This window comes from Lithobates pipiens, unplaced genomic scaffold, assembly GCF_037356315.1.
Source record: "Lithobates pipiens isolate NorthernLeopardFrog02 unplaced genomic scaffold, aLitPip1_a1.2 Scaffold_13, whole genome shotgun sequence".
NCBI classification, from domain to species: Eukaryota; Metazoa; Chordata; class Amphibia; order Anura; family Ranidae; genus Lithobates; species Lithobates pipiens.
Genome location: NW_027507718.1, coordinates 396,115,539 through 396,129,565, shown reverse-complemented (window position 1 = coordinate 396,129,565; position 14,027 = coordinate 396,115,539). Strand labels below are relative to the sequence as shown.

General features: G+C 44.8%; 1 protein-coding gene across 9 annotated transcripts in view; it reads left to right on the top strand.

Annotated features, from left to right (window-relative positions):
* PCM1 (pericentriolar material 1) overlaps positions 1-13,119 on the top strand; it is a 223,456-nt gene extending 210,337 nt beyond the window's left edge. For all 9 annotated transcript variants that reach the window (XM_077477374.1, XM_077477375.1, XM_077477381.1 and 6 more), the window contains one exon: positions 12,835-13,119. In XM_077477374.1, the coding sequence (XP_077333500.1) occupies positions 12,835-12,860 (26 nt within the window). In that variant the 3' untranslated portion in view covers positions 12,861-13,119. The remainder of the gene's footprint in view (positions 1-12,834) is intronic.
* The last annotated feature ends 908 nt before the right edge of the window (positions 13,120-14,027 follow it).

Sequence of the window (14,027 nt, the reverse complement as noted above, 5' to 3'; positions counted from 1 at the left end):
TCACCGCAGAGGGCAGTCAGCACAGCGTTCTCCCATGCAGGGGGTGATAGCAGCAAAAATGGAGGCAATCCATAGGGTCAAAAGAGAAAAAAAGAGGGGGGGTATAGTAGAGGGAACAGGAGAGGGCAGGGATCACTCACGGTAGCCAAGGTGGATAGGTAGGCACTACTCGGGGGCTGTAGTGGTCAGCTGTCAAGCAGGGCCTTGCACCGCATCCCGTTCCAACCATGACGAGGCCGCAGCAGGATCTTCAAAGAAATGGGTCTTGCCCTCACGGGTCACCCGGAGTCGAGCTGGAAACAACATTGCATATGGCAAATGGCGAACTCGCAGCTGGCGCTTGACCTCCGTGAATTGTGCTCGTTTTCGTTGGACCTCCGCCGAAAAATCTGGGAACACTGCCACCGTAACATTGTCAACCGGGATATTTCCACGTTCGCGGGTGAGGCGAAGCACTGTATCCCGGTCTCTGTAGTTAAGTAGCTTGGCAATGAAAGTCCGCGGGGGTGCGCCGGCTGGAGGCGGACGGGCCGCCAGACGATGCGCTCGTTCGATCACGAACGTGGAGGAGAAGGATTCCCTGCCGAAGGTTTTAACGAGGAGGTTTTCCAGGTAGGTGGGAGGGTCGGAGCCCTCCGATCATTCCGGGAGGCCCACGAAACGAAGATTGCAGCGTCGAAGCCTATTTTCCATGTCGTCCTGCTTGTGAAGGACGACACTAAGTTGGTGCTGCAAACGTTCGACCGAGTGTTGTAAAGGAGGGATGTCTGTCTCCACGTGTTCCACTCTTCGTTCGGCCTCGGACACCCTGTCCCTCAGCTTCTGCAGGTCATGCCGAATATGGGAGATGTCCATCTTAACCTCCTCTATCTTGGTAGTGAGGGCGGTTTGGCAGGAGGAGACGGCCTCGAGGATCTTAGCGGTGTCGTTTGCAGGAGACTCCTCCACGGTAGGTGCGGGGCCGGCGCCATCTTGCTCCGTCGCGCCCTGGCCCTCGTGGCGGAACTTAGCCAGCTTGGCGGCCGCCTCAGAGGGTCTTTTAGTCGGCGACATGAGGCACAAAGTGAGCACAAGGTTCCCGGGCGTCTGTACGGTAAATAACTAAGAAAAATCCCAAAAGGATAAGGTAAAAGGATAAGGTCTCAGACGGAGCTCTCACTCAGCACGTCCTACACCATGAAGCTCCAGGCCACGCCCCTATGTGATGTAATTTTTATCAATAAATTTACTTTTGTTTGTGCAGCAATCCCTCTTCTGCTTTCTTTATATTACGTCTTTGGGACGGACTAGATTGCTGGCACACCTGTTTCACTGAGCGTGTGTGCATCTCACCTACTATATATATATATATATATATATATATATATATATATATATATATATATAATATTAAAAAAAAAAATTTTTTACTAGTAATGGTGCCGATCTGTGATTTTTTTTTATCGTGACTGCGATTTGTCACTCCTGTCGGAACAGTGAAGTGTGCGTTTACACACACTCATCCCTGTTCTGTGTCTGAAGCTCACGATCGATCAGACCCCGTGAGCCAAAGTATAGTTACGTGGTTTCACGCAGGGGATAAACCTGCCGCATTAAAACTGGGCCAACAAGTTTCTTTTGATATTCAAACTAAAGGATACACGTGATATGATCATTAAGTTATCTGGCCTTGTGCGTTTTGATTGTTTCAAATATTTTATTGGAAAGAAAAAAGAGGCAGAGGTACAATAAACATGTGACGTGTACGTATAACAGGACGTAGTATACAACCTAAAACTCAACAGCCGCAGAAAAGTTTAACACTTCAACTCTAGGTTGTGGATAATACATAGAACAAAAATCACATTCATCAGTTGACCAATACATGTAACAAATTTCCATACCCAAAAATGAATTCGGAGAACCGCTGGTGGTGTGCACCTACCCTCACGACCCTAAAATGTGTATAGTAGGTACGTGAAAGCAAACCCCTAACCCTAGAGATCAGCAGCTAAAGTCTAACCTCCACATCTATAGCGATTGAGGTGCTACCGGGTTGTGTTCTCTTTGAGACAGGAGAGTCGTAAGGAAATTGGACCCATATACTCACTGGGTGTAGGGGGGGCAGTGAGGATAAGTGAGTAATGAGTGTGGTTTAAGTGTGTGGGGGATGTGGATCTCCTGCCGGTGTTTACGTAGCTAATAGGGTAGGCTGAACCTGATTATATGGCGTATGATGTATTGGTGTTACGGAGTCAAACAGTAGTAGACATGGAATCTTCAGACAAAGGACATGATGGGGGGGGGGGGGGGGGGGGACGAGGAGCAGGGAGGGGGATTGAAAAGGGAGTGGTGGTCCAGAAGGGGGATGATGGGGAGGAGTCTCTGGCTTCCCCCCATCAGGTCAAGGGGAGAAATATTTTGGTAAATAAGCTGTACTCTTTGCTAAGTGGTAGTCGCCATCTGTGTCATATATTCCTGGGATGTTTGGTATATTTCGTTGGGGTATCCCGAGATGTGTGTATGAGTTTCTCCATTTCAGTAACTTTCTGTAGTCTGAGGAACCATTCTCTTATGGTGGGGATACGGGTAGATTGCCAATGGATGGGGATGCTTTGCTTAGCCGCATTAATCATGTGCATTATCAGTTATTTGTGGTAAGTGTTGTGAGGGAGTATGGAATGGTGTAGGAGAAATTGAGCTGGATTGAACTCTATCGTGTAAGAAGTGACTTTTTCTGTAATGCGGTGAACCTCTGTCCAGTACCTCTGGATCAATGGACAGGACCACCATATATGAAGTAGAGTGCCCCTGTCTTGATGGCATCTCCAACAGACCTCGGAGATGCTGGGCTTGAACTTGTGTATCACTACCGGGGTGTGGTACTATCTAGCATGAATTTTAAATCCGTTTTCTTGGGTGGTCATATTGGTGGACCCTTTATGTATGTTTAGATGTATCTGTTCCCACTGTTCCTCTGTGAGTGGAGTGGTTAAGTCTTGGTCCCATTTTCTGCAGGCTGGTGTGTCGTTTGCCTTGAGGTCTCCAAAGAGTAGATTATGTGTATAGGAAATGATGTGCGATTGGGGGGATGTTTTGGTACAAAGCATTTAAAGGGGGAAAGGCGCCGAGAGCAACTGGAGTTTTTATCTAGGTCTTGTAGGTATGAAGCCAGCATGATAAACGACCAGGGGGGAATAGGGGGTCTCTCTGTCTGGGACGCAATCTGGGCTCTAGTTTGTAGTTTCCCTAGATGAAATAATTGGTGAGCTCTAATGTGGTCTGAGGGCCAATAGTCTTCAAGGTAGTCGTGTTGCATACTCTGAGGGAAGTCGGGGTTGAGCTTTAGTGGGGTCAGGGGGCCAGGAGAGGATGAGATTTTTGTGTATTTGCAGATGTGGGAGAAGCAACGTAGAGTAGGGCCTATTAAGGGGTGGAGACGTAAATCTGTCATAATAAATCGGTGGGGGAATCCAAGGGGAGGATGATAAAGACAGGTTGGTGAAAGAGGCTTCTAAGGGTACCCAGTCTTTGCGGGTAGCGTGTGCATTCCAGTCGACAATTCTAGTGAGATGTGCTGCGGTATAATAATTCTGGAGATTTGGTAATCCGATCCCACCCAAATGTTTTGGGCGTGTTAATTGGTCATAGCTTATTCGGTGTTTGCGATTATTCCATAAAAACTTAGAGCAAAGTTGTCTGTAATTGTTAAATATGGAGATAGGGATTTGGATGGGAATCGTTTGGAGAAGGTAAAGCATTCTTGGAAGAACGTTAATTTTCAAAATGGCGGCTCTACCGAACCATGAGAATAAGGATTTGTCCCAGTTTTTGAGGTCCTTAGTAAGCTGGTTCAGGAGAGGGAGAGAATTTTTGGTATATAGTTCTGAAAGTTTGGAGGGAATTTGAATGCCTAGATATGCGATGGAGTCACTTTTCCATTGAAAGGGGAAGTTAAGTTTGCATTGGTCGACTATTTTTTGAGGAAGGGAAATATTAAGGGCAAAAGACTTTGACAGATTTATTTTGAGATTCGACAGGTGTTGAAATTGTTGAAATTCTGCAAGCACAACTGGTAAGGTGGTCATGGGGTTGGAAAGGAATAGTAGGATGTCGTCTGCGAATGCGGCGTATTTATATTCTTTATGGGGTGAGTGGATGCCTTGAACGTCTGGGTTTGTTCTTAATTTGCGAAGGAAAGGCTCGAGCATCAAAAAATTTGTATGGGTGATGAGGGGCATTCCTGTCTCGTTCCGTTTCCGATGGGAAAGGCGTCCGACAGAGTGTGTTTGACTCTAACCCTCGCGGTCGGGTTACTGTATAAAGACATGATGAGAGTGAGCAAGTAGGGGCCTATACTGATTGCTTGAAGTACCGCTTTCATGTAGTTCCAGGACACTCTGTCGAACGCCTTTTCCGCATCCAGAGACAGAAAAAATCCTTTTTGGTTTGTTCTTGACATGATATGGTGACGGTTTATGGCCTTGATGGTGTTGTCTCTGGTCTCGCGACCAGGGATGAATCCCGTCTGGTCTAGAGAGACGAGGGATGGGAGCAGTGGGAGTAACCTGTTGGCTATAATTTTAGAGAAGAGTTTTATATCCGAATTAAGAAGAGAGATAGGTCTGTAGTTGCTGGGTTGGGACGGGTTTTTCTATGCTTTGGGTATGACAACGATATGGGCTTCGAGCATCCTCTGTGAGATGGGAGAGGAGGAGGAGATAGTTTAAAAGCTTTCAAGAACGGGGAACGCAAAGAATCGGAGAACGTTTTGTAATAGACTGCTGGCAGGCCGTCAGGCCCCGGGCTTTTGCCGGGTTTCGTATGTTTAAGCGCTAGGTTTCATTCTAAGGGGGTGATTGGGGAATCCAGGCTCTTTGCTACTTCAGGTGAGATCCTATCTGGGGCAAGCTTAGTTAGGAAAGAGGTAATGTCGTTGTCTCTTGCAAACTGGTCATGCTTCGTGTGGGCAGATTTGTTGAGGTCATATAGTGAGGAGTAATACTTCTCAAACTCTTTGGCAATGTCCTTATTTGTCAGAATATTGCCCAAGGAAGTGCGCAAGTGATGAACCGTGTTGTTTGTTATTTGCTTGCGGAGGGCTTGTGCGAGAAGACGACCACTTTTATTCCCGTGCTCGTAAAAGAGCCTTTGGGATAGGGTGTAATTGTTTTTAAGGTCAAATTTAGGGCCTCGTTAATTAGAATTCGAGTTTCGGTCAGTTCTACTAGGGTTTGTTGTGCTAGTGTGAGTTTGTGAAGTGCTTCTAATTTCCTGAGTCTGACAAACAATTCTGCCAGTTTAGCTTTCCTATCTTTCCTGAGCGCGGCTGAGATGGATATCATTTTGCCTCGTATGACACATTTATGCGCTTCCCACTGAGTCATGGGGGATGTTTCTGTGGAGTCGTTGTCTAAGAAGTAGTCTGACAGACATTTTTCTAAGTCCCTTTCAATAGTCTTGTCCGTCAGTATGGTGGGATCCATTTTCCAGATATAAGTTCGGTCAATAGTTTCAGGGAAAGTGAGTGTCAGGGAGATGGGGTGGTGGTCAGAGAGGGACATTGGTTCTATGGTAGCGGTCTGTAAAGTCGTTAAATCCTGTTGTGATAAGTAAAAATAATCAATGCGAGAGTATTTGTTGTGGGGGATAGAGTAGTGGGTGAAGTCTTTGTCCTTGGGGTGTAGCATGCGCCACGTGTCATGCAGAGAGAGCTCTTGGAGACGACGCTTAATTTGTCTAATTGCCCTGTAGGTAAGGTGTGACTTGCCTGATGAGGTATCTAGAATGGGGTCGAGGGGTAAATTGAAGTTACCCCCCAATATCAATATCAATATTCCCTCCTGGAAAGAGGATAGTTGTTGAGTTACTGCTCGAAAGAAGGGGACCTGGGACGAGTTGGGGCTGTATATATTGGCCAGGGTAATGGATCTGTTTTTGAATGTTCCTTTGAGGAAGACATATCTCCCTTGTTCGTCTAGGAGGGTACCTGTAATTTGGATAGGCGTGTTTTTGGAGAGGAGTATAGATACTCCTTTGGATTTGGTGATAGGAGAGGTGGCATGGTAGCTATGGGGAAATTGATGATTTGCTAATTTAGGTATATGATTAGTACGAAAGTGGGTCTCTCAGAGGAAGAGCACATCGGCTTTGAATTGTCTTGCGTACGATAACAGTCGGGAGCGCTTTTCTGGGGTATTTAGACCCCTTAAGTTCAGGGAGAGGACTTTGAGGGTGAGGTGGTTCGAATTAGATTGGTTACGAGACATGACACCTGGTTGGTTGGGCAATGAGGGAGCGAGAGAAAAAAAAAAAAGAAGGGGGGGAGCCAGAGAGCAAAAGGCGTGTTGGGGAACGCTGGGTGGGGGTAGGGAGGGGGGTGGAACGGGGGAGTTGTTGTGGTCTGTAGCTGGAAAGGGGTAAAGGGGCAGGGAGGGACTGTTGGTCAAATCAGATGTGGATCGGGATGCTATAAATCCCTGAGGAGGGGGTGAAGTGTGGACCGGTTGACGAGATTGACCTGCAACCCTACGTCTCGTAGGGGAGTTAACCGGAGGTGGTCAGTTGGGACTACCAGAGCCCGCTGTGTGTGGGGAGAAGGGCTGGGTACGGACCGAGAGGGGAGACCCTGTGTCCTGTCAAGGCAACAGAGCTATGAGATCAAGCGGTGATGCGAGTAGGCAAAAACCCAAGGGGGTCCTAGGCCACCCTCTGGGTCTCGCCCAATGTCAGCTAATCAGATATTAACCATGGTAAGACGATGTTAACAAGTGAATTGCCATCTAGGTATCGTGGGTTTGTTTGTGGACACCTGGTGTTGGCCCAGGGGCTCTTAGAGGAGAGGGGTAATAAACCTTAGAATAGGAGTCGCCAGTCTAGCGTCTGTGGATGTTAAAGATCAGGGAGAACTGGGCCAAAAAAGGTTTGGTGGTGGAGGGATGTGAGTTATATGGTCAGCCTTGGCCAAAAAACTGTTAGAAACCCAGGGCGGATGAAGCCTGTGGGATGGGCAAGAGAAAAAAAAACATTTTAAAACAAGTGTCTCCCATCTGGTAAACCAAGTATATTTAAACGATGAACACAACTTTAAACAGATAAAACAAAAAAAAGGAACTTGTTTCCCCGCAAGTCACTTCATTGCACATTTTCATTTCTCCCATTTCCCCTTTAGTACATGAGGCCATAGCCGACAATAACAATTATCCCCAGACCTGTGGAAAATGAACCATGTCACTTAGAATCTCTACTCAGAGGCGCGAGGGGACTGTGCTCAGTTCAGGGTCCTGTAGATGTCATTTGGGAATTCCCTCTCCCCAGAGGGGAGAGGGAAGAGGCTTAGCCTAGTTACTATTTTAGGAGCCTATGATGGCACGTGGATAAGATAATCGTCAGGAAGCTCATCCCTGAGCACAGCCCCCTCCATATAGACATCGTAACAGTAGCCCCAGTTTCGCTTGCAATACCCTAAAAGGTGACTGGTGTAATGGGGGGGCAAAAAGAAATCACATCCATGTGTTCCGCTATAGAACCTAAAAAGATTCTGTGGAGGAGAGCAAGGAGCAGGGTAGAGAGGGGTATAGGCAGATAAGGAGGGGAGGAGCACAGCTGGGGAGAAGAGGAGAGGTGTGAAGAGAATGGAAAAAAGGAGAGGGGGAGAAAAGGGAGGGGAAAAGAGAAAAGAAAACCCAAAGTTCTAAGCAATGTCCAGTCCAAAAGAGATTGACAACAGAATATAATCCTTGGATCAAACTGGCAAGATTGGTGCGGTTCAGAGATTCAGTGTAAGGGGTGTCAAGAGACATCGGTGGTGAGGCTTATCTTTGATCAATAACTGTCCATCCGGGGGATTCCATGCGACACAGCGACGACTTATAGAAAATACAAATGAACTCATACTGTGAAACTGTAATGCATAATAGCTGTGTTACTAAGGTAGTTCTCCAGTAGTCCAAGAAGAAGGGGCGAGAAAATGAGGTCTCGTGCTGCCTCCAATAAAGCAATTCTGGGCTAGTGTGGTTACGCTCCGACCCTAAGGCCAAATGTTCATTCAGGTGGAGGGAAGCTTTGGACGGTCTAGGTACATGGTATCGCGCGAGTTTGTCGAGCTGTGTCACTGGCAAGGTGAGTAGCGGAGCAATGATTGGGGAAGTCAGGTGGCTTGATAAGGGGTAGGAGGAAAACGCAATGGGGGAAAAAGAAAATCATGAAAAGAACAGTACCTGAACGTTAGATGGGAGACTTGGTTAGATATGTGGTAGTAGGTTTAAGAAACCCGGCCCTGCGGTGCACTGGGGAGGCTGTGGGGCTGCCATTTCTCGGCGCATTGACTTCTCGCAGTGGTCAGCGTGGAGGCAGAGGGTGAGGGCGACGGTGTCCGATGCTGAAGTTCCCCGCTTCTGCGATGCCGTCCATGGAGGTGTCTCTTGGGAGTGTTGATTGACGGAAATCACTGTACCAGTTGGGCAATTCTACCGGCGGGATGTCCAACGTAAAAAACAAGTGGTCTAGATCTTCAGGTACTCTGAGGATCGCTTTTTTGCCTTGGTGGGAGGCTGCAAGACCAAAAGGGAACTTCCATCTGTAGATAATTGAGCGAGCTCTCAATAATTCCAAAAGAGGGCGTAATTCTCTCCTTCTTTGCAAGGTGATGCTAGAGAGATCTTGATAGATTTTGATCGTTGCACCTTGTACTGTGGCCTGATTGTGTGTTTTGGCCGAATGCAGGATCCTCTCCTTGAGCTGAAAGTCCATGAGACAACATACAATATCCCTTGGGGGGTCTGTGTCTCTCCCTCGTGGGCGTAGCGCTCTATGAATCCTCTCAAACATTATCGCTGTGGCCGGAGGCTGCTCGAGGATGTCATTAAACAGAGTGGTAACTGTTTGAGAGAGCTGGGAAGGGTCTATGGCTTCCAGGATTCCTCTCACGCGGAGGTTGCGGCGTCTTCCGCGGTTGTCCAGATCTTCCAAATGCCGATTTATATTCCTAAGATGTATGGTGTGGGATTCAGCTACTTGCTGGACATGAGGGTGATGTCATGTCGCTCCTGGGCCTGTTCCACCTCCTCCACTCTTAGATTCATGGCTTGTACATCGGACCGCATGTCTGATATCGCCGCCACGTTGCGGAGATCCTCAATGCTCACCGCTGCTGCTCTGATATTGTTCATTTCCGCGCCTGGGCTAGTGGATCGTGAAGCCTCCACCCGATGCGGACTGGCACTCGGGGATCTTTGCTCATGCGGCACTGCCTGGGAGTCCTGCCTGCCTGCATCCTACCAGAAGGCCGCGCCCGGAATATCTCCGGTATTTGTCTTGCGGTGTGGGTGTCCGAGCCTCTGGGCGATCTGGAGCGTGAAGCCGAAGTGCTCCTGGATGTCCTTACCATGGCAGGGAGAAAATTACACTAAAAACGCTAATGATATAGGCCTCTAGGACGGGAGCTCCAGCTCCAAGCATCCATCTTGGATCGGATCCAGGCCACGCCCCCTTGTGCGTTTTGATTAATAGACTTGTGCATTACCATTTGTGGATACTGTAAAAAGCTTATTTAAAAGACCAGACCCGCAATAGGTGAACATGGGAAGCTGATCACAAATGACAGGGAAAAGGCAGATGTATTAAATCATTTTTCCTCTTCAGTTTTTACAGATAGACAGGTTTGATAGTCTCAACAGTAATATTAATGTTTCACCGACAAACCCCTTTACTCTTTGCCAAATTTAAATAAAAAGCTTACACTTTTTTTTTTTCTCCGTTGTTGGACTACAAACTGAATCTAACAAAAACTGAAGCCTTAGCTATTGAGATCAAATATCTGGGAATATACCTGACACTCCAGGTTTCTTAATTTTATGGCTCTAAATCTCGCTGTTTAGAGAAATGGACACCCCTACGCTTTTCTTGGATAGGTAAGAATTACCATTGTTAGAAATGACGCTACTTCCTAAATTACTTTACCAGTTGGAAATGTTACAAACTCTGGTGCATTTTAAGTGGGTTTAGCAGCAGACAAGTATTACTTGCACACAAGGTAGCTTAAACTTTCCAGACATTATGAAATATTATCCAGCAGCCCATCTTTGCTATTTGACCTCTTGATCCACACTATATCCACTTAATAAACGGACTGAAATTTGAACATCTTAGGATCGTCCCTGTTCACACCAACTCTGTATGCTGGTCCTCCAATTTAGGTGTTCCTTGGCCCTTATGCTACAAATTAAGAATATACGGTCATACTGCCAAGGCTACGTTTTTGCCTAACCTCTGAAATCTCACTTGACCCAATTTATGTACACCCATTCACTTCCTTCCAGTCTGGAGTTTTGAACCGCTGGCCCTTGGCCAAAGCTTAACCTAGTCAGTTTTCGTGACAATAAACCAGACTAGGTGTAAACTTTTCTTCAATGAACTACAGTCTACATACTTCATGGCATCTTGAACCTTGTTTTCATATTTACAAGTTAAACATGCTTAATCGCATAAAGCGGTAGTAGAGCCTTTTTTTTTTAATGTTTACCTACAGATAAGCCTTTAATAAGGTTTGCCTGTATTTACAGTAAATATCTCCTAAATGTGCACTGTTATGTCATCGGCGCATGCGCACTAAGCTTTCAATGTACAGCGTGCCGTCCATAGAGAGCAGTGCCGTGGACCCCATCTAAGCAAATCTTTTTGAAGGGAATAATAAAGCGGATCCACATCTCATAATGGACATCTTTATGCTTCTCGCCACAATTAATATAGATCCATTCCCCATGCACAAATGTGTTCAAATGGGAGAAAGCCATAGGATGCATGGCTATGTGAGAGTGGGAGGACATTTGGGACAATGGTAACATACAGCCTCCATAGGGAGAATCAATATGAAATTCGTTTTCATAGGGCTCTCATTCCTGAACATCTCCATACGCCTAATCCAGTATTCTACCTGTTTGAGATAAGTCTCTGGGTTCTGTGTATCATGTGTACTGGAAATTTCCTAGATTTCAGCTTTTTATGGCAAATTACAAAAACCCTTCCAGAATCCCTTGTTGCCTCTTGGATCCAGCTCGTTATCTTCTAGGCTTGCCAAACTAGTCACAAAGTTGATGAATTGCATATTGTTGTTTTCAGCTTTGTTTAATTGCTTTAAAACTGAAGCAGACAACTCCACCATACAGGACAGACTTCTTTGTAGTCCGTGAAGTGCATACACAATGTCTGTAATATAGAATATTTAACTGCTAGGCCTGACAATTCTATTACTAAATTGAATACAATTTGTCACCCCTCGCATTTTATGGATTCATCTTAAATTCACTGGCGGATAAATATGCAATCTATGCTCTGAATATCCAAGAGGAATATTGGACATTAGCACCCCCCCCCCCCCCCCCTTTTTTTTTTTTTTTTAAACACTTTTTCTTCTACTTCAACATTCTTTCCTCTAGTTTTTCTTATTCTCTATATTATGGTCTAAATTCCAATAGATAATAGCCCATGTGAGTGGATATTCGCCATGCTATAACCATATGCTTCTGTTATATGTATTTTAGATTGTACCAATGGCAGTCTCCTGAACTTTGTCCTTATACCACTTAATTTACTTAAGTCGTGATTGTATGGGAAATGGTACTATTTACAACTTGCTACTATATTAAGTTTATCTCTGCTGTAAAAATTATATATACAGTATTGTAAAACCATTGTTTGATTTGTCTTTAAAGAGGAGCTCTGGTCCTGTTGGAAAAAAAACAAAAAAGAAAAGCCAGCAGCTATAAATACTGTAGTGGCTGACTTTTGATAAAAAGGCAGAGCCGAGACAAAGTGGGAGCAGCTACCTGTGAAAACTAGGTGTTCCATGAAGAAAAAACAGAGGAGGGGGGAGGTTGAGAATAAGCAGAACTTACCCTTTTCAGGTGAAGGTGAAAAAAAAAAGGTTTATAGAAGTTATTCCTTGGTTTGAGAGCATTTTGCAAAAGAAGCAACATTTTTAAATAAATTTTGACTTGATATACACGTGATGTCTTGATATACAAGTAGTGTCCTATCACAACTGAGTATAAAACAGAAGAGGGGCACCTCTAAGTGTAGCAATATTGTTACGTTTAATGAAGGTACAACATTTAGCAACTCGCATGGTTGATGATTAAAACAATCGCGTCTAAGTATTCAGACATCCAGGGTAAAACTGTCTACATAAACCATCCTCCGCACCGCCATCAACTTTATCCCTTCCACTCTGTGCTCCACAAGCTATTCAAGCCTCGTTTTCAGATCGCATGGTAGTCTTCTGGGTCACGATTGCAGACTGACCGGTGAGAGACAGCGGTGCAGAGGATGTCCTATGTGTACAGCTTTACCCCAGATGCCTGCATACTTAGATGTGCCTGTTTTAATCATCAACCATGTGAGTTGCTGAATTTTGTACATTCGTTAAACTTAACCATATTGCTACACTTAGACGCGCTTCTCTTCTCTTTTATACTCTGTAGCTCCTACTGGATTTTGCTTCTAATCCCCTTGTGAAAGCTTCCATTTGTGTATGGACATTTTATGGTTACACCCATCACATTGCTATCATCTCTTTTATATGGACTATAAACTGAAGGACTTATAAATAAATGGCTGTGGAAGAAATCATTTCAGTTTCCATTATTCCTTATTGGAAAATTCGCTTTGATGTAAGAGTGCTTTGGATTACAAGCATGGAACGAATGCTTGCAATCCAAGATTTTACTATATATTGATGGCAAAAAAATGCATTGACCAATGATTTTTGCAAGAACCTTTACATGAAATGTGACTGTGTTTGACCAACTATGTTGGTTTTCTTTTTTATTGTTTAATGTATGCTTTCTTTTGTTGCAGAAAGTAATGGAGCTCATTCTGGATGAATCTAAAAGCAAAATACACAAGACAGAGTTTAAATCTGCACTATACCTTGAGTTTGTAATAAAATGTTAGGACACTGCTGTTAAGGTCCTTTTAAGAAAAAAAGAAGAAAAAAGGAACCGTCTTTGGCAGCACTGTTTTTGTTGGAAACCACGGTTTATCCAAGAGTATGAACACTGTTCTCTATGTTCTAATCATTCTTTGTATGAATTTTTGTAAATTCTGAATTGTTAGACGTTCTAAATAAAGTTTGGCTTGTTATATAGTTGTCATATTTATTATTGCCTGAATTACACCTGTCATAGCAGAGGTATGGGGTTTGTCATTACTGAAAATATTTGTTGTTTGTTTGCTTATTTTGGCTTTTATACCCTTGATTCAGACCTGTAACATGCTATTAAAAAAAATAAAAATCAGCATTTCTTATCTCTAAACATGTTCTAAGTCAGTAGCTTAAGAAGCAGTAAAACCATCAGCTGGACAGGTGGGGATCTAACCTTGTCAAAATGGAGAGGTTAGCAATAGCAGCTTACAATAATGCTTTGTAAGATGTTATATCTCTTGACATGTAACATAAGAATTGGGGTGCATTCTCATTTTGAAATTCACCCTGCAGTCTGCGTCCAGGGCCGATCATTCGCATGTGATCATAGCATGGGTGATAACATGTGAGTGGGCATGATTAGCTGCAAGAGCCGACAACCTCTTTGCGGTCGGTGGGGCTACCTACTTGCATCTAATCTCAGTAACCCCTACTGGGGTTCTCACAGCTAGTTGTGGCCAGGGTGTTGTTCATAAGTGTGGTTGCACCCTTAGGCTGGGTTCACACTATTGAGAATTGGATGTGGGTTTCAACGCACCCAATTCGCAATAGCAGGAGATTTTGACCTGCACTCTATGGAGCCCGGTTCACATATCTCTGCTGCGGCTTCCGTGCAAATTTGCAAAGGAGTCCTGTGTATCTTTTGGTCCATTTCTGGTCCGAATTCAGCCAAAAATTCAGACCGGACCCCTGCTGTGAGCCACAGGCGGCGATTGTGTGAACCCAGCCAGTATACTAACTGAAAGGTGTCTCTAAATTTCAAAACAAGAATTTGGGATACATTTGGTCTGGTAAAAATACCTCTCAGTGTTCTGTTTATCAGTTTGAGAAGTGAAAAAAATAACCA